The sequence below is a fragment of the Diceros bicornis genome, chromosome 15 (assembly GCF_020826845.1).
Source record: "Diceros bicornis minor isolate mBicDic1 chromosome 15, mDicBic1.mat.cur, whole genome shotgun sequence".
In the NCBI taxonomy this organism is placed as follows: domain Eukaryota; kingdom Metazoa; phylum Chordata; class Mammalia; order Perissodactyla; family Rhinocerotidae; genus Diceros; species Diceros bicornis.
The window spans coordinates 14,536,717-14,556,884 of record NC_080754.1 but is presented as its reverse complement, the minus strand read 5'-3'; the positions used below and the strand labels follow the sequence as shown (position 1 = coordinate 14,556,884).

At 36.5% G+C, this 20,168-nt stretch overlaps 1 protein-coding gene across 4 annotated transcripts in view; it reads right to left on the bottom strand.

Annotated features, from left to right (window-relative positions):
• Positions 1-20,168, bottom strand: part of PHLDB2 (pleckstrin homology like domain family B member 2) — a 105,416-nt gene that overhangs the window by 26,297 nt on the left and 58,951 nt on the right. For all 4 annotated transcript variants that reach the window (XM_058555769.1, XM_058555768.1, XM_058555767.1 and 1 more), the window contains 6 exons: positions 15,094-15,249; positions 14,022-14,132; positions 12,498-12,587; positions 9,116-9,259; positions 6,364-6,504; positions 5,056-5,155 (listed from right to left, as the gene is read on the bottom strand). In XM_058555769.1, coding sequence (XP_058411752.1) covers positions 5,056-5,155; positions 6,364-6,504; positions 9,116-9,259; positions 12,498-12,587; positions 14,022-14,132; positions 15,094-15,249 — 742 coding nt within the window. The remainder of the gene's footprint in view (positions 1-5,055; positions 5,156-6,363; positions 6,505-9,115; positions 9,260-12,497; positions 12,588-14,021; positions 14,133-15,093; positions 15,250-20,168) is intronic.

Here is a 20,168-nt window from a genome sequence, read left to right as displayed (position 1 = left end):
TAGATTAAATGCTCCAGTCAAAACACATAGGGTGGCTGAATAGATTAAAAAAATAAGACCCATACACAGGCAGCATACAAGAGACACACTTCAGACCTAAAGATACTCACAAACTGAAAAAAAGGGATGGAAAAAGATACTTCATGCAAACGGAAATGAAAACAAAGGTAGGGTACTTATATCAGATAAAATAGACTTTAAAACAAAAACTGTAACATGAGACAAAGAAAGGCATTACAAAACGATAAAGAGAAAAACCCAACAAGACAACATATCACTTGTGAATATCTACGTGCCCAACAAAGGAGCACCTAAATACATAAAGCAATTATTAACAGACATAAAAACAGAAATTGACAGTAACACAATAATAGTAGGAGGCTTTAACACTCCACTTATATCAATGGGTAGATCATCCAAGCAGAAGATCAATAAGGAAACATTGGCCTGAAGTGACACATTAGACCAGTTAGACTTAGTAGATTTATACAGAACATAACATCCAAAAGCTGCAGAATACACATTCTTTGCGAATGCACATGGAACATTCTCCAGGATGGATCACGTATTAGACCAATTTATTCTTCAATAAATTGAAGAAGACTGAAATAATACCAAGCATCTTTACCAACCATGACAGTATGAAACTAAAACTCAACTACAAGAAGAAAACTGGAAAAGCCACAAATATGTGGAGATTCAACAAAATGCTCCTCAACAACTATTGGGTCAAGGAAGAAATCAAAGGAGAAATAAAAAAATACCTGGAGAAAAATGAAAATGAAAATATAACATACCAAAATTTATGGGATATAGCAAAAGTGGTACTAAGAGGGAAGTTTGTAGTAATACAGGCCTACCTGAAGAAACAAGAAAAATCTCAAATAAACAATCTAACAATATACCTAAAGCAACTATAAAAACAAGAACAAACAAAGCTCAAAATCAGTAGAAGGAAGAAAATAATAAAAATCAGAGTGGAAATAAATGAAATAGAGACTAAAGAAAATAGAAAAAAATCAATGAAACTAAGATCTGGTTCTTTGAAAAGATAAAACTGACAAACGTTTAGCTAGACTCATCAAGAAAAAAAGAGAGAAGGCTCAAATAAATAAAATCAGAAACAAAAGAGGAGAAATTAAAATGGACACCACAGGAATACAGAAGACTATAAGAGAATACTATGGAATGCTATATGCCAACAAACTGGATAATCTAGAAGAAACGCATAAATTCTTAGAATCACACAACCTTCAAAACGGAATCAAGAAGAAATAGAGATTCTGAATAGACTAATCACTAGTAAAGAGATTGAAATAGTTATCAAAAACTTCCCAAAAAACAAAAGTCTAGGACCAGATGGCCTCCCTGATGAATTTTACCAAACATTCAAAGAAGACTTAATACCTCTCCTTCTCAAACTCTTCCAAAAATTGAAGAGAAGGGGTGCTTCCTAACTCATCCTATGAGGCCAACATTACCCTGATACCAAAACCAGACAAGGACAACACACAAAAAAAGAAAATTACAGGCCGATATCACTGCTGAACATAGATGCAAAAATCCTCAACAAAATACTACCAAATTGAAAACAACAATACAGCAAAAAGATCATACACCATGCTCAAGTGGGATTTACTCCAAGGATGCAAAGATAGTTCCACATCTACAAATCAATCAATGTGATATACCACATTAACAAAATGAAGAATAAAAATCACATGATCATCTCAATAGATGCAGAGAAAGCATTTTACAAGATACAACATTCAATGATGACAAAAACTCTGAATAAAATGGGTATAGAAGGAAAGTACGTCAACATAATAAAGGCCATATACGCCAAACCCACAGCTAACACCATACTCAATGATGAAAAACTGAAAGCTGTCTCTCTAAGAAAAGGAACAAGACAAGGATGCCCACTGTCACCACTCTTATTTAACATAGTATGGAAAATCCTAGCCAGAGCAATCAGGCAAGAAAAAGAAGTAGATCCTAATTAGAAAGGAAGAAGTAGAGGCCAGCTGGTAGAGTAGTGGTTAAGTCTGTGCCCTCTGAGTCAGTGGCCCGGGGTTCACAGGTTCGGATCTCGGGCATGGACATACGCACCACTTATCAAGCCATGCTGTGGCAAGTGTCCCACGCATAAAGTAGAGGAAGATGGGCACAGATGTTAGCCCCGGGCCAATATTCCTCAGCAAAAAGAGGCGAATTGGCAACAGATGTTAGCTCAGGGCTAATCTTCCTCACGAAAAAAAAGGAAGAAGTAAAACTGTCAGTATTTGCAGATGACATGATTTTATATATAGAAAACCCTAAAGAATCCATCAAAAACTATTAGAAATAATAAACAAGAACGGTAAAGTCGCAGGGTACAAAATCAACATACAAAAATCAGTTGCATTTCTATACACTAACTACGAACTAGCAGAAAGAGAAATTAAGAATACAATCCCATTTACAGTTGCAACAAAAGAATAAAATACCTAGAAATAAACTGAACCACAGAAGTGAAAGACTTGTACTCTGAAAACTATAACACATTGTTGAAAGAAATCCAAGAAGATACAAAGAAATGGAAAGACATCCAGTGCTCTTGGATTGGAAGAATTAACATAGTTAAAATGTTCATACTTCCTAAAGCGATCTACAGATTCAATGCAATCCCTATCAAAGTCCCAATGACATTTTTCACAGAAATAGAACAAAGAATCCTAAAATTTATATTGAACAACAAAAGACCCCGAATAGCCAAAGCAATCCTGAGAAAAAAGAACAAAGCTGGAGGTATCACACTCCCTGATTTCAAAATATACTACAAAGCTATAGTAACCAAAACAGCATGGTACTGGCACAAAAACAGACACACAGATCAATGGAAGAATCCAGAGCCCAGAAATAAACCCTCACATCTATGGATAGCTAATTTTTTACAAGGGAGCCAAGAACATACAACAAAGAAAGGAAAGTCTCTTCAATAAATGGTGTTGGGAAAACTGGACAGTCATAAGCAAAAGAACGAAACTGGACCATTATCTTATACCATGCACAAAAATGAACTCAAAATGGATTAAAGACTTGAATGTAAGACCTAAAACCATAAAACTCCTAGAAGAAAACATAGTCAGTATGCTCTTAGACATCAGTCTTAGCAGTATCTTTTCAAATATCATGTCTCTTCAGGCACGGGAAACAACAGAAAAAAATAAACAAATAGGACTATATCAAACTAGAAAGCTTCTGCACAGCAAAGAAAACCATCAACAAAATGAAAAGGCAACCTAACAACTGGAGAAGATATTTGCAAATCATATATCTGATAAGGGGTTAATATCCAACATACATAAAGGAGTCATACAGCTCAACAACAAGAAAACTAACAATCCATTTAAAAAATGGGCAGAGGATCTGAACATTTTTCCAAAGAAGAGATACAGTTGGCTAACAGGCACATGAAAAGATGTTCAACATCACTAATTATTAAAGGAATGCAAATCTAAACTACAATGAGATATCACCTCACACCCATCAGAATGACTATAAATAAGACAAGAAATAACAAGTGTGGGAGAGGATGTGGAGAAAAGGGAACATTCATACACTGCTGGTGAGAATGTAAACTGATGCAGACACTATGTAAAACAGTATGGAGATTTCTCAAAAAATTAAGAATAGAAATACCATATGATCCAGCTATTCCACTTCTGAGTATTTATCAAAAGAACACAAAAACACTAAGTCAAAAAGATATTTGCAGCCCTATGTTCATTGCAGCATTATTCTCAATAGCCAAGACTTGGAAACAACCTAAGTGCCCATCAACAAATGAATGGATAAAGAAGATGTGGTATATATACACAATGGAATACCACTCAGCCATAAAAAAGATGAAATCTTGCCACTTGTGATGACATGCATGGACCTTGAGGGTATTATGTGAAATAAGTCAGACAGAGAAAGTCAAATACCATATGATTTCACTCATAAGTGGAAGATAAAAATAACACAAACAAACACATGGACACAGAGAATAGAATGGTGCTTACCAGAGAGGAAGTGGGGAGGGAGGAGAGAGAAAGGGGTCAATAGGACACATGGATACAGTGATGGATGGTAATTAGTCTTTGGGTGGTGAACATGATGTAGTCTACACAGAAATTGAAATATAATGATGTACACCTGAAATTTATATGATGTTATAAAGCAATGTTACCTCAACAAGAAAAAAGAACTCCATTATAAATGCAATGTATTTTTACAAAGAACTGAAATATGCTGCAAGTCAAAGTCTACCTGCAACCTAACAACCACACAGAATAAAAGCTCAAACCAAGTTAAAAGGCTGAGGGAATTCTGTCCTGGGCCACTAGTTCTTCATTTACTGCATCAGCCCCATGAGTCTTCAGCACATGGTTCAAGAATCGCTCAGCCATGAACCAGGTGAGTGACTTAGTTAAGTGCTCAGGTAATCTCTCTGGATCTCAGGGGTCTCTCTTTTCTTTCTACCAATCAAATAAGAAGGTTAATAATTCTCCAGGTGCTTTTCTGGTTTGACAGATCTTTTGAATTTATAGAGTACAATGGATATGTTTAAAATGTATGGGCCGGGCCGGCCCCGTGGCTTAGTGGTTAAGTGAGCGCGCTCCGCTGCTGGCGACCCGGGTTCGGATCCCGGGCTCGCACCTACGCGCCGCTTCTCCGGCCATGCTGAGGCCGCGTCCCACATACAGCAACTAGAGGGATGTGCAGCTATGACACACAACTATCTACTGGGGCTTTGGGGGGAAAAATAAATAAATAAAATCTTAAAAAAAAAAAATAAATAAAATAAAATGTATGGGCCTTATGTATTTACAGGAAAAGTTACCTTAGAACAACAACGAGGAGACAGATATCCCTCCCCAGTAGGGGGCACGTTAAGAGTAAAGTTGAGGACCTTGGTTGATCCTCTCTCTAACCATCTAAGCATCCTCAACCCTGCTCTGACCCTCTCACCCTGAGGAATTCTAAAGCTTAACAAAAGACATGACATTTGATTGAAAAGGCACATACCTCTGAGCATCCTCCGAGATTCTGAGTCTTTGGTCATGGTCGCCAGCGAGTGGGGAAGCACACTGCCACAGCTGTTGCTCTGTCCCAGGGCCAGGTGAGCCTGTGAGAACCAGGAGGAACACTTCAGGCAAATGGCAGGCCCAGTGGTCCTTCAGGACAGGGCCACATCCCTGTTTCCATAGCTCCTATCTAAGCACAGAGGGCAGGGAAAGTAGGCCTTTGCATCCTGTTTATTGATGCTAAATGGTAAAGGCCAGTCGCTGTCCCTCCCAAGGAGCTCCATGGCAGTCTCAATTTCACAGCAATTCCTCCAGTGGCAGCAATTCCAAAAGTGAAGACAGATGGGGAAAACACTGTCCAAAACCACGGAGAGAACAACTCCAAGTTCTTCATGCATAAGGAGCAGAGGGCGGATGCAGGGACAAGAAGGCATGCACATCATGCACAGGGGCAGAGAAGAGCTACACTCGTTACAAGGGCACCAGGTCCATCTACCCCTAGTTATCCAGTTGGCTGAAAACTGGAGAAACCTATAAACGCCCTGCTGGTTTTAGCACTCTTTTAAAATAGCAAAATCCTCAATGTAAAATATACTTGGAACACCGGTTTATAAAATAGATTAAAACAAAGTTACTCTGATTAAGGGCGAGGGAAGGGCGCAAAAGTCTGTCCCACTCAGAACCTCCTTCTCACTTGCCTCTCCCTCTCTTCCTTCAGTGACCCCTCAGGCATGTCAGCAGAACAGGAACGAGGTCTCAGGTGTCAGACCACAGGGGTTCATATTCCAGCTTCACTGCTGACCAGCTGAGGGCACTTGGGCTAGTCACTTAGCTTCTTTACACCTTAGTTTATCCATATGTACAATGGGGATAATAACTAGTACCTCTACTGAAGTGTGTTGCCGGATTTTAAAATGAGACAATTGACGTAAAGGGCTTAGCCCAGTGTCAGGCTCATAGAAATGCCTCAATAAATATTTGTTGCTATTATTCCTGGAATCCAGAGCTTGTATCCCCCAATTTCCAGATCTGGGATGCAGCCATGGGAGTCTGTCACATACGTGAATGCCATCCACCATTTGGTGTGGTGGTAGAAAGTACCCTGGGCCAGGTTCTTTGGTCCCAGAGCATACAATTCTATATGTCCTCTGAATAGGATAGAAAATGCTATTTAGTTACAACATCTGTCCAATAAGCAAATTTAATGGTTTATTATTTCTCATTTTCTTTAAGGACTTTTGCATGTTGGTCGACATAAGGACAAGAAGGCTCCCTGATCGTGAAGCCCGTGGTTCTCCCCATGTCCTACCTTCGGGGCGGTGCTTCTCCCCATAGTAGCACTGCTGAAATGTGGGGATATGGAAGGTGTGGTTTTCTTTCGAGGCAAAGTGTCACTCAGATAGAGGCCTTCTTTATGCTGTTTTTTCCTTTCTTCCAGACTTCTAAAGTGCTTTAAATGCAAATGTAAAGCAGAATAGCAAAACTTGACTAATTGAAACAGGTCACTGAAGAAATTAAGAAGTATGCATTTACAAAGAAGTTTTGGAACTTTAACACAGAATTTAAAAAAATATTCAACTTATACTTGTGTTCACTAACAGACTTGGCTAGCATTTGGTATGATACATAGACACTGGAAAAATTCATTACTGAACCTAGAAACTTAAAAAAATAAATCCACCTTTCACTTTCATCGTTAGTGCCTGCTGCCTTGGGGCCTCAGGACAACTTACAAATTATTATGACGTCGCCATGTGGATGGCGGAACAGCCAGTGGACAAAGCAAGTAAGTAGTTTCTCCCCTTGTCTGTCTGGACAGTTCTGTGTGATGGCACAGATCCCAGTGTGAGGAGAACAACAGAAGGGAGAAGGAAGAAGACGAAGAGAGAGAGAGTAAACAGGGAAGTTGTTTTAAAGTTGGAATAATATTTTAACCACATAAACACACTCCAAATCTACATAATGTTTCCATATAAGGCATCCTTCTAGGTTACCCTTTTATTTAACAAAGATCTTGGCCAAGAAGCCCCTATAGTAATCCCTCACATTTAAAAATCCTCCTGTTGCCTATATCATATTTTTTCAAATTCCTAAGGCAAAATTTTTGCCAACTTGAAATTTATCCAAATTTTTCTTGGCTTCCCCTCAAAAATGTCTTTGATAGTACAGTTTTTCCTTATTGAAGGTTCTTTAGGTTTGATCATTTTTATACTAAGCTCAGGCTTTTGAGACATAAAAATTAATGCAAATCTGAGTTACCAAATTTATTATCAATCTTCAAACATGCCAATCATGAAAAATATCCGCATTTTAACTTTACAATTATCTATTTTTATGAGCTAATATTTATTAACCTAAAAGTAGGAGGAGATATAGTCCTTTAACAAAAGGTAATAGATAGCAAAGGTATCTTCAAGAAATGTAAGGTCTGGGCATAGCAAACCAGGGCTTGTCTAATATGGGGATCTAGTGACCACGACTTCTTAGGATCTTCTGGGGCCAAAATCATATGGGAATTTGATAATAGTTGAAAGGAGTCTCAAAACAGATTTTTTTAATGAATATCCAAGGACGAATATGCACAGAATGTACTAAAAGGAGGGCAACATTTAGAATAATACATTATTTACTTAAAAATCTGGTCAATAAAAACTGTTATTCTATGGACCAAATCCACTACTTGTCGTGTGACCTTGGACAAGCTAATTACCTACACTGAGCTTCAGTTCCCTAAATGTCAATAGAGTTAATTCTTATTTCACTAGATTGTTAGAAGGAAGAAATGAGATGTTTATTTATAAAATATTTAGCAAATTTTGACACATAGCAAGGGAATGATGTCTATTATGATGGTTTCAATAATGTGTCAGAAAAAGATTTTGTGTTGACACAGCAACTTTCTATGCTATGGATTTTATGGAAATAATTATTATTACTTTGAAAAATATCTGAGATAAGTTGGTTATCTTTTGGTTGAATGGGAACTGAAGCATGAGGATGTGACACTAGTTCCAACATATCAAAAGCCAGGAGAGGACAATCAAGGTCTCAAACCTTATAATAATCCCAACTCCCTAAGAATATAGTAAATGTCCTTTAAAAAAACAGAAACAAAAAAAAACAGAAACAGCAAAGGAGTATGTACCTTGTCTTCGTCTTTTTAAAAAATACCTTTGGAAAGTTGAAGAAAAGATTCCACATAAGTAACTTTGTTGTCAAGGTAAAATTCCCAGACTCTGAACACCAGCCCCTAATTACCTGTTGCTGCTGCTGCTGCCTTCTGTGTTTCTTAGCTGGTAGAGGAGGAGGTGTGTCATTTAAAGGGAAAGGATGGACAGATGGAGCCATGACTTCAGGCCAAGGGGCTGATGGAGGTTGAGTGACAGGATGAGGAGAAAGAGTGGAAGGAAACATAAATCCAGAACAGACAGGTGATCTTTGCTTTATAGGAGAAAGAAAAAGTATACATGTCCACATGAAATGAAAGAAGAAGACAAAGAAATAAAATCAATAATCTGATTGTTCTGTTTTCTTATATTTCAATCAAGAAGTCACAAATGATGGGCAGTATCTTTCAATTTAGCCTCTCGTTAAAATCCCACACTGTGACCACCTGGGATCAGTAGAAGGTATTTTAATTCACTGCTATTTGCTCCTCCCCAGATGTTTTAAAAGGTCATAACATTAAAAAAAAAAACACCCATACTGCAAAACAAAATAGTGAAATCAAACTGGAAAGGTGATGCAAACCAACAATTTTAGAAAGGCTTTTAGTTTCTAAGAAAACTAGGTTGGCTTAGAGTGCTAAGATGTACAGTTTATTTTTTTTTTGAACTTACTTCTCCTAGTACTCTACTCTGTACCATATATTTCATGATTTCTAGTGTTATCATTGGTAGAGCAGTACCCCCAAACTGGTATGTTTTTCAAACTCAGCATCACTCTGGCCTTCTGGTCAACCAGAGTTTTATTTGTCACACAGACCCTCGTTTTTGGTTAACCATGGGTTAAGTTTTGACGTGAGGAAAGCAGTGAATGAATGAAATGTCATGCCAACACACCTCTTTATTTTGCGGCTGGCTCACCAGCACAGCTGTGGTAGGCGCAGTGGCGACAGCATCAGCATCAGCAGGGAACTGAGTGGAAGGGGATAGATTCGTGGAATTGCCACATGGCTCATTAATTTCATTTACACTGATATAGCCCTAAAAGGAGGAATTCAGAAGTTAAACACAAAGAGAGCAAAAGCTGAGGCATGCGAGAGTATTAATGCTCCCAGGACAATGAAGTTAGCTTTGAGCGGCACGGCCAGATATCTGTGATATTATCAAATGTTTCATGAAGGGAATAATCAGCAATTGAAATGGATTTACAGTGCTTAATCTTGAAAAATGATATTCCAAACATTAAAAATAATTTTTCTGGTGAAATCAAGATGATTGTATTATAAATAATCCAACACGTTTGATTTTAAAATATCCAGAGGTATCAGCATTCATTCTGTTGACTGAATGAGATTGTTCACGACACAACATTTAAAATAATCACACACACAAAAAATCTGAGATATGAAATTGACGATGCAATCATCCACTCCCTAATTCAAGAACCTTTTCCACAAATCTTTATTTTTAGATTTTCCCCTCTTCTTCTGTTTCCTGACAAATTACAGTGAAAGTAAAAGTGGGCTGAGAGCTTCTGGTTTTGCACTAAGGCATTTATAAAACGGTAATCTATTTGTAACAGAATCTAGCTTTTAGGCATCTCAACCAAATGAGAATAAAAAGGACACTGTTCTCTCTCGTGAACCTTCTCTAGCAAAACAAATGTGTGCACACACACACACACACACACACACACACACCCCTAAGGTGGAGTTGCAACTTAATGGTGTTTCAGTTCAATGCAGCTTCCCCAACCCCCAACTCTACCCCCAGGACAGAAAATTTCCAGTCACTTTTAAATTTCGTAATTCAGTTCTGGCTTCAGCTTAGAGAAAATACCCAGAAATCAAAACCTGTGAGAATCAAAACTCCTGAACTTATATTTGAGGAAAAGGCACTTGTAAATTTTCATGGAAAGCAATTATACAGACCAGTCATGATTTTTACCACACCAATAAAACAGTATGAAAAAAAGAATAAAGGGTATAAAATAATCTCTCTTTTAAAAGTAAAACTGAGTTAAACTTAACATTGAGTTCTTCTATTATCACATCAATCGTTTCAAAAAGTGGCTTCAGGAGAGGCAAGATATTGTTATGCTGATGAAGCAAAAATTCCAGACCGGAAAGAAAGGTTTTACTGAAAATTTATAATTATGACAAAGAGGAGAAAACTAGAGTTGAATGTTTATAAAGTGGAGGTATCAAAACGCTGCTGAATATAGTCTTGCACTTCAGAAAGGGGCAACAGATACTACAGAAACTTCTGTAAGATTAAATTGAAGAAAGGAAATAGACAACTGGGTTGTCAAATTTCATTTTATCTTTGTTAATGAACGAGAATGAAGAGAAACAACTTTGAGTTATTCTTTTGCTCACTTGATAGAATGTTTCAAAACCAAGGTTTGATTCCTTATATGAGTCATAGACCATATAACTTAATTGCTTCAAAAATGTATGCCATTTGTCAAAAGTGGGACTTGTTTAAAAGAGTTAAATATAAATTCAACACTCCTTAAAAAGAAGAGAGAGAGAGAGAGAGAAAGACAGGAAGAAATACAGAAAGAAAGAAAATCAAAACACCTCGTAACTCACGTTTGCTTTGTACATGATAGAGAACACATAGCTACTTAACAGGCAAGAGTTGCAGACACATGAAACTAGCCAAAAAACCAAAAGGGCTTTTGATACCCAGAAGTCTACAGAGAAAAAGAATTCATTAATAGAAAAAGTAAGATTTTACTCTTCTACTAGGAGGTGAAGAGACTTAGAGCCTATCAGTTCATCTGGATTCCACAAGTCCTTCACACACTGTTCAGATCTTCCTTCTTATGCCTGTTCTTTCTCCATTCTTCCTCATCTCAGTAAAATGCAGTCACTATCCACCTCATTCTTCAAACTAGAATAATGGCATCATTCCTGACACCTCCCTTAATTTACTTCATCTCCACATCCAATCTATCAGCAAGAACTGTCAACTCTACTCCAAAATATATCCTTATCCAGCTGATTCTCTCCATCTCTCTGCCATTGCTTGAATCCAAGCCACCCGCATCTCCAGCCTACACTATTGCAATCACCACCTACTCATAATCTATGATCCACAGGGCAGCCCAGAGTGATTTTTAACAAATGGACAAAAGATAATGTGATAATGTCACCTCCCTGCTTAAAACTACTTGCTTGTTTCCCATCCACATAAAATAAACCATATTTCTTTAACATGACCCACAAGGCTTGGCCCCTGTCCACCTTGCTGACATTATCTTAGTCCACTATACTCCATTCACAACCACCATCTGTTCACTGAATCTGCCAGTTCCATGTTCTGAAAAATAGAGAGAGACTATGAAACTGAATGATCTAATAAAGTTTTTGCAGAAATGTTTCATAAGGTACATATTAGTCACACCTATTATGTGAAAAGCATTTACTTCACATACCTACACACACACAAAATACTTTCTATGGAGGAATTCCTAACTCTGCTATTTTTTAAAAGTAATTTATAAATAAAGGGTTTTTTTGTAATTATGCAAATTTTTATGCAGAAGCAACCTTTTTCTTTAGCTTTTTGAAAAAAATAAATTCAAAGAAAGCTATTTTCTTTCTCAGTCATGGTTATAATTTTCCAACCTAGAGTTAAAATATTCTACCATTGTAGCAGTGTAGCTCTCTAACAAGATATTTGGGAAAGAGTGGTGATGGGGACTGGGGAAAGATGGATGTTTGGGATAAAGAGTGCGTATAGCTTAGTATAAATAGGATTTTCCAGTTTAGGGAGATAAAGAGCAGAAACAACATTAGGGCAAAAAAGAGATAGAGAAAAGAAAGAAACCAGACTATCTTCTCAAATATTCCAGGGCATTTTCACATTCTATAAGACTTAGGAGAAAGAGAAGTAAAGTAAGAAAGAGGAGAAACTGAGAAAGGAAATTGCAGGAAGGAAAAAAGAGAATTTAAGATAATCTTGGTCTGGATCCTAAATTTTTTGAAACTCCAAGTTAACCCACGATGTTGCTGTCAAGCAAAGTGCACATACACACACACACACACACACACACACACACACACACACACAGTGCCTCTGCATTGAACACAAAGATAATCCCTGAAATCCTCAAAGTATAAATAATGAAGGCAAAAAAACCATCAAAGCATTGAGTACTTTCGTTAAGTCCTTTAAGTTACTTTTTTTCCTATTCAGCTAATCACATAAAACGAAGGTACATCTCCTGATTTCTAAGGTGATATGAGGGACATGTAAAATCATAGCTTACCTCTTTTAGAGTATTGGGGTTGACAGGAAACCCTTTCCCCCCAGAGAGGCTGGAGTATTTCTTTTCCAAATTACAAAGATTTTCCTTTTCCTGAAGAAACACAAAATCTATTAAGCTTAGTCAACTTGGATTTCCCTAATGACTAATGATGTTGAATATTTTTTCATGTGACTTATTGATTCGTCATATATTTTCTTTTGTGAAGTGTTTGTATTCAAGTCTTTTGCCTATTTTTTAAAAAATTTATTAATTGGGTGTTTATTATTACTGAGTTGTAGGAGTTTTTAATCTATTCTAGCTACAAGTCCTTTGTCATTGCCTCTTCAAGAAATCTTTGTTTACTCCAAGGCCATGAAGGTGCACTTGCATTCCCATATTTTCTTCTAGAAATTTTATCATTTTAATTTTTATGTTTATGTCTATAATCCATCTTGAATTCATTTATATGTATGGTGTGAGAACGGATGGTGTTGAGGTTCATTTTTGTTCATGTTTACTCGGGTGATCCAGCACAATTTGTTGGAAAGACTTTCCTTTCACTACTAGATTGTCTCGGAGCATTTGTCAAAAATCAATGGACAGTATATGTGTGGGTCTAATTCTGGATTCTCTGTGTGGTTCCATCGATCTACAGAGGCACCTCGAGTGAACTCATAATTCTACATGAAGGATAATTTTCTCTCTCTTCTCACCCTAAAAATAGCTAAGTAGCTAAGAGGGGAATACTCCAGCTACATTTATTCTAGGTGGGACCATGCTACAACCTCATCCTTTAATCCATCACTCTGGATTTGATTTGTCTCCTGCACCCCGTTCTGGGTCCATCTCATATTTTCATGATCCCAAGAGTCACATTCCTAGGTAGTGGCCTGCATGCAAGGTTCAGTCCTGAAACTAGACCCATCAGCTTTAACTCTTGATGTCTTATCTCTGAAATTAGGCCAGGGACTATGTCATAAAATTAGGCTGCGGGTTGGGCAAAGGAAACTCTTTACACGTAGCCACTTTAGGTTCTGGGCAGATGGAGACATAGTTCCTTTGGTGAAGATGACCTTGCCACCCACTCAGGGGTTCTATCTAGCCAATTAAGCCAAACTAAATCCAATGTTGCATTTGCCAGGAAGAATCACAAGCAAATAATTGGAGTTCAAAACACCAGAGCAGCTGAGCCAAGATGTTTGACAGCAGTCAAAAGAGCAGAATATATTTTACCTATTTGATGAAAAATATAATTTTTTTAAAAGAAGAAAATCAGAAAACGTATAGATTTTCCACAGTTTGTATTTTCACACTGTGGAAAAAGCATGAAGAAAACATCCTTGCTTATTTTCTGAATTATAGTTAATCATTCACAGAACAAGAGCTTATTAATGTGGAGGATTAAACAAAAATGTGTATAAAAAAGTCTTCCTTAAATTATAACTCACTATTCATTATTAAAATGCATTTGCTTTGAAGGAAGCATCTTTCCTCAAGTTGGAACCTGTGTTTTATTGTGACCAGCGCTGAAAAGAAAATACTTACTTTTTGCAGCATCATTATTAAATTATTCTTTTCTTTCACAAAATGGTCTTGTTCTCTCTGAGCCTGCTGGACAATGTGATTGGCTTGCTTTTTCAATGCAGAAATTTTTTCCTGGAGTAAAAAAGATGATCATAGAAAGAGGCACGTTAGACATTCAAAGGTTTGCTAGTCTGTCCTGGAAAAGGGAGAAGAGGTGTTTACAACTGGAACAGCAGGGACCCCATTTTCGTTGATCGTAGGCAGTGATTATTACCTAGGGACTGTGAGGCAGTTTCTTTGACCCGCCAATGCTTGTACCTAAGTCCAATACAGTTCAAGTGATTTAAAAATCTATTTGAAGAACCCATAAATCAACAGGAAATCTTGCTTTAGACTATAAATGAATTTTTGACATCATCTTGGGAGACGCCTCATGGGAAAAAAACAATGGAATTTCTTACTTAAACTGAGAGCTTTAGTCACCTTCTTCATCTTCCCTTCCCTCAATTTTATCAGGTTAGTACAGAGCACTGGGGCGTGATTTTAAACTCTGGAACAAGAGCTGAATTCTGGACATCTGGGTGGTAGGGTTTGGGTGGAGTCAGTAATCTGCATGGCATTCCACAGGGCTGTTTTTCTAATGGTAATAAGCTGTAAGCCAGCTTTGAGAACTATTGAGCAACGGAAACAGAGAAAATTCCAAAATAGACTTTGTTCAGAGAATTACTCTAAATCTAGTTACTATGATTGCAAAAGGAAGTAATTTAAAACACATACATAAATTTCTGATTTTCTCTTCTTTGGTTTTCACACGAAAGAAAAAGTTGGATATTATTCACAAACACATCTACAGCACTAAGTAACAATGACTCTAACATGTCTCAGTTTATCTAGTTTGGACCACCATTTGGCATATTGATGGCAGGCTCGATAATCTGCAAAATGTGATATGTGATTTAACACACAAAGATATTCAGACATAAAGATAGGCAGATAGACAGACACATGCTATAGCTATATTAACGATTATTACTGTCACATAACAAGGGGTATATTTGGAATTTTTACATTGAACCACATCTGGCAAAAGTACCTTTCTAGTAACAATGTTCCGTTGATATTCAGCCACTTCACGCAGGAGCTGTTGGGTCAGGTTCTCCTTTTCCTCATCCAGACGGCTCTCATGCTCAAGCTGCTGGAATTCCAGGTCTTCAAAGTGTTTGCTCTCTACATCCAACAGGTCGGCATCCTTTGGAGAAAAAAGAAGGAAAACAAGACGCACCAAAATGGCTGCAGCCTTCTCAGTGTGAAGAAAAAATTATTAAAAGCAAATAGTCCAAAATATCTTTCCAATTACAACACTAACCAGAGTTAGAACATGATAATCCTCTCTTTTGAGTTAAACTCCAGAGCAGTGACCGTTAGAATGGAACTGAAAGGGACTGTTGGGTGGGGCAGCACTCATTTCATTATTGGCTTTAGACTGCTCTGTGGACGTAGGAATTCTTGCTAAAATCTACTAGGCTTTAAAATGGATCATGAAGTAGAAACAGAATTCAGTAAATAACTTATACATTATCTGCAGACCAAAGGTGTAACATAGTTTCTTGATAAAATTCCTATTTTCCATAAATTTTCAAATGAAATGTTACTTTAGTATAGAGATTAAATTAGAGATTCCAAAGTTATTGACTGTAAAAAAAAAAAAAGATTCAAAAATTGGCATACGTAATAGACCAGTGGTCTCTAACAGGGATATGTGTACCCCAAATGGCACACAACACAATCCACTGGTAGATCTTCTTTAGTTTTTCCTTTTCTTTTACAATTTCTCAATAAATATTCTCTAACGTACATACAGGCAGAATAGTATATGTACAACATTTCAAATAAATATATATTTTTGGGGCATGCATGCAGTATATATATTTGTAATATAATAAGACCTATATAATACATACAGTCATGCATGCTCAAATAATTTTATTGAAGGGAGAAGGCATCAAAAACATTTGAAGATTGGGGTTCTTAAATTGAACTTCTGTGAATCCCTTAAAATTGTTTACAAACCTCTTTACTGGAAAGAGTGGAACCACAGCATTCATCAGGCATAAAGAGTGACTCAAAAGGTTAAGCACGGCTACTCTGGGAATAATCTTTAGGACATTTAAGAAAGATCAGATATCATAAAAATCAAATGGTCTGGAATAAGCATTCTCCAACCTATGAGATGTCTGAAGACAGGAACAAATCCGTATCTGTGCAGAGATTGGTGCATGTTGTATAAATTATTCTCCATTCTATTTTTTTAAAAAAATCCCTCCTTATTTTTGGAGCCTTTCACAGAACTATAAATGTGGTATATATGGAAGATTTTTTAAAACAAAAATTCATAAATAATCTATGGTCAAAAAGAAGAGGCAGCTAGGGTCTTTGGCTCACAATTTTACATAGGTAAAAAGAGCCAGGACTTTTTTTTTTTTTCAATCAAAACATCAAAAAGAGATGGATATAAATATATGATAAATTAGATCTATATCAGCATTTAAACCTACCACCTCCTCCCCTAGTTTTTAAGTGATAAATTAGCCTTTTAATCAAATGGAATACATTTCTATCTCTGGAATGAATTTTATCCTGGGAATGATTCACAGAAGGACTATTAGCTACCATGTAATTACAACCAACACTATAGCAACAAGATTATTATGTCAACACAGACAGTGGATTCTCAAAGCTTAAGAGCAGGAAAACAATTTGAAAAATATCTTCAGCATTTCTTAACTCTTCTTTACACTTTAATTGGCCACACGGAAAGTGGTCTTGTTTTCAAATTATTGGCTGACGTGTCAAGTTTATCAGACATTTCATGCTTATAACTTCTAAAGGAATTAATGAATTTGGACCAAAGCTAGTCACTACTGAAAGAATTAAGAGATAACTCAACTGTTATATCTTGAAACAAAATATCTGCAGTCTTGAAACAAAACATCAGCTGACATATTTACTCATACAGGCATCCATACTAGAGTTTTTAACGTCTTTCAACTAAACTTGGTTTGTGGCTAAAGGTTATTGAGATAAAAATTTTAATAAATCTTTTTTTTAGCTTATAAAGCATCTTCATTCAAAGTGGGATATGGCTCACAAGATATACACCATGCTAATCAGTCGCTTACTCTACATCTAGTTCATATGCAACATGTGCTGTTTTAACTGCATGAAGGTCACAGAGTTACTCATTTATTTGTAGCAAATATTTAAACCACTGCATGAAAATAATAGCTCACTAGGTAGGAAAGTTGAAAATTAAAGCTAAGCTCGGCACTCAGATTCCGCTGGTGTAATCATCCGATCAAGTCATCTAAACCATTAAAATGTGTGTATATAAACTTGTATTGTGAAAGAAAAACAACTTGAAAGGGGAAAAAAAACTTTTAAAAGATTTTAGATAAGAATAAGAATTCAGGGGATGGAATTTGGGGGCAGGAGTACTTTAATTGAGCACAGAATAATTCATACAGGAAGCTGAAAGTCAAGTGTATGACTAGTTGAATGAAAATTTTAACTAACTTCACTCACTAAAAGAATAGTACAAATCTCTCCTGGCAGGCAAGCTCCAAGGCCAGGTGTGAAAGGAAAGAAAGCAGCTGCACTAAAGAAAATTGAATGCAGGTCCTTTTTTCTTTCCAATAACTTTTTGAGAATGTATATGGCAGAAGTTTACGTGTAGATCGTTATGTTTTCTTTGCCTAGCAGAGGAACAGAAGGAAGAGAGTAAATGTGGTATGGCCAGGAGAGATTACAGTAATATTTTCATGACAGCTCAATGCCAACTCGGAAAGCAAATTGAAACGGGGCTCAGGGTTTGTTAACATTTCTCCATCTTAGGCACTATGATCAAACACTTTAAATGCATACTTTTGGAATCTGGAAAAAGACAACGGAAACCACCTAGTACAACCTCCGCATTTTATATACGAGGATATTGAGGCCCATAGAGGGTGAATGACTTGTCCAAGATTAAAGGATAAATTGATTGTAGAGCCAGTGAGAAAAAAAGTTCTCCTAAATTGTATTTATCACTGAATACAATTAAAAAAAAAAATCAAGAGACCAAAATCAACCATTCAGCTGAGTAAATATCAAAAGCACAAGAAAATTGTCCTAGCCAGGTGTCTCCTCCATTTAACAGTGGAATCTATCCTGGCAAATGAAAGACACATTTAACTTCTGCTTTCTTTTTCATACTCTTTTTATCTCAGGGAACAATTTGATTGGTGAGCCCATATCAACTACATAGAACCACAGGCCCTGAAATCATCATCAGATGAAAACTGAATTCTGACTCTAAAGCAATGATTTACAAGTAAGAAGCCCAGTCATAAATCCATAGTGTTGCATGCACAAAATCATTCTACAATTTCTGCTTAAGTATTTGAGACAACATACAGTTTAAGAAAATGATTTTCTTCCTAGTCATTTATTTTCTATTTTGTATGACTTGTCACCTAATGAAGTCAGTTGTAATAAAATCAACTTTATTAAATCTAGTTTAAATGCCTTGGGGAAGCTTTGTAATGAAATGGTATTCTGAAGTGTTTGAAATCCGATGGGAAATGAGTTGTGATAACACAGGAAGTTCCTAGTATGAATGGCCTTCTCATGAAACCAATGAACTTTTTACTGATTAAGCCAAGGACTTCATGAAGAGTTACTTTGGTCGTCATCCCTGGAAAACAGAATTAGTAGATCTCTTAATATCAGGTGAACAGAAGCTACCACAAGCCAGCTTTCTCTCCTAAGGAAAGGGGTTTTATGATAAGAATTTTCCACTTTGCTGGGAGAGGAAGAAGAAGGAGTCTTTGCTTTCAATTAGTGGAATAGGCTGTCTGCATCATTTCCTTTCCTCTTTTGTAGTCAAAATCCTTAGAACATGTACAAATTTATGAGTTATCCTATAGAATCTAGATTAAGCATACGGTAATTATTTATATCAGTCTGAGTCTAGGTTATTAACAGAACCTACCAATATTTATTTGAAGCAATGTTTATAAGGAATACAAACAACAACTGAATAACTAAAGGAAAGGAAGAACAAAATATATGAGCATGTTTCTGACTCTAAATGAAGTATTATGACAACTGTATAAAATCTTTAGCAATAAGGAGAATTGAACACAGTATACAAATACAAAAATCAGTTTCCCAATCTCTTTTGTGAACTGGCATAAACACAAACAAATTATAAACTAAAATAATTTTACAAATACTATTATTTTCCAATAATTTTAATCACAAGATTTCCAGAGAATTGTGACACTGAGGGACATGAAGTTTTACCTTCTTACAGCAAATTCAGCTGTACACAATAAAATTAGTAAGGGGAAGAAACATTGTTGGAACTCTCTTTGAACATTGTAAGAAATAACAAATATTAGAATTATTATGCTGCAGTTTAACCTGTCTGCATTTGGGACTTATTATTAAGATGCTTTCAACCTTTGTAACACCGAAAAGTTTTAACTGTATTTTTTCATAACCTAGTGATAGTCAAAGTATCAAATATTTTTGTATTAAATGTTATCTTAAACATTTTCGAGGGTGTACTATCTAAACTGATTTTTCAACTTGCCCTTTCCCAAGAAGGTACAGACATAATAACATGAATAAAGCTAGCCTTCCTTTCTACTCGATGTGGAATCATAAATTGTTAATCATTTGGGACTGGTTACTACCATGTGACTCCTCTAGACATCCAAGACTGTTCATGACCGTTTCCCCAGGGTCACAGTTTATTTGGGCTGCTGTTTAGGGCAAACAACCCAGTTGTCAAGAGGCTATGAAATATTAACACTGGCCTTGCCAGTGTTCATGAAACTATCCCCTTGGGAAGTCATATTTTCAGAAGATAACCAGTGTAGTCACGCTTAAGGATCAAAGAATAACCTGATAAAGTTCAGCTAGAAGGTCCATGCTCCACTGTGTTTTTAAACATTATAAGCTTGTATGAGAAGATGTTGAGGGCATTAGGAATGCCCTGCATCCTGGATCTTGGTGTTTGATTCTTGTGATTGTGCTAATGAGTTCAATGTCACTAAGAAGCAGAAAGAAAAAGAAAAACAAAAGGATGAGTGATGGTGTGCAGCAAATAAGAAAACAGAATAA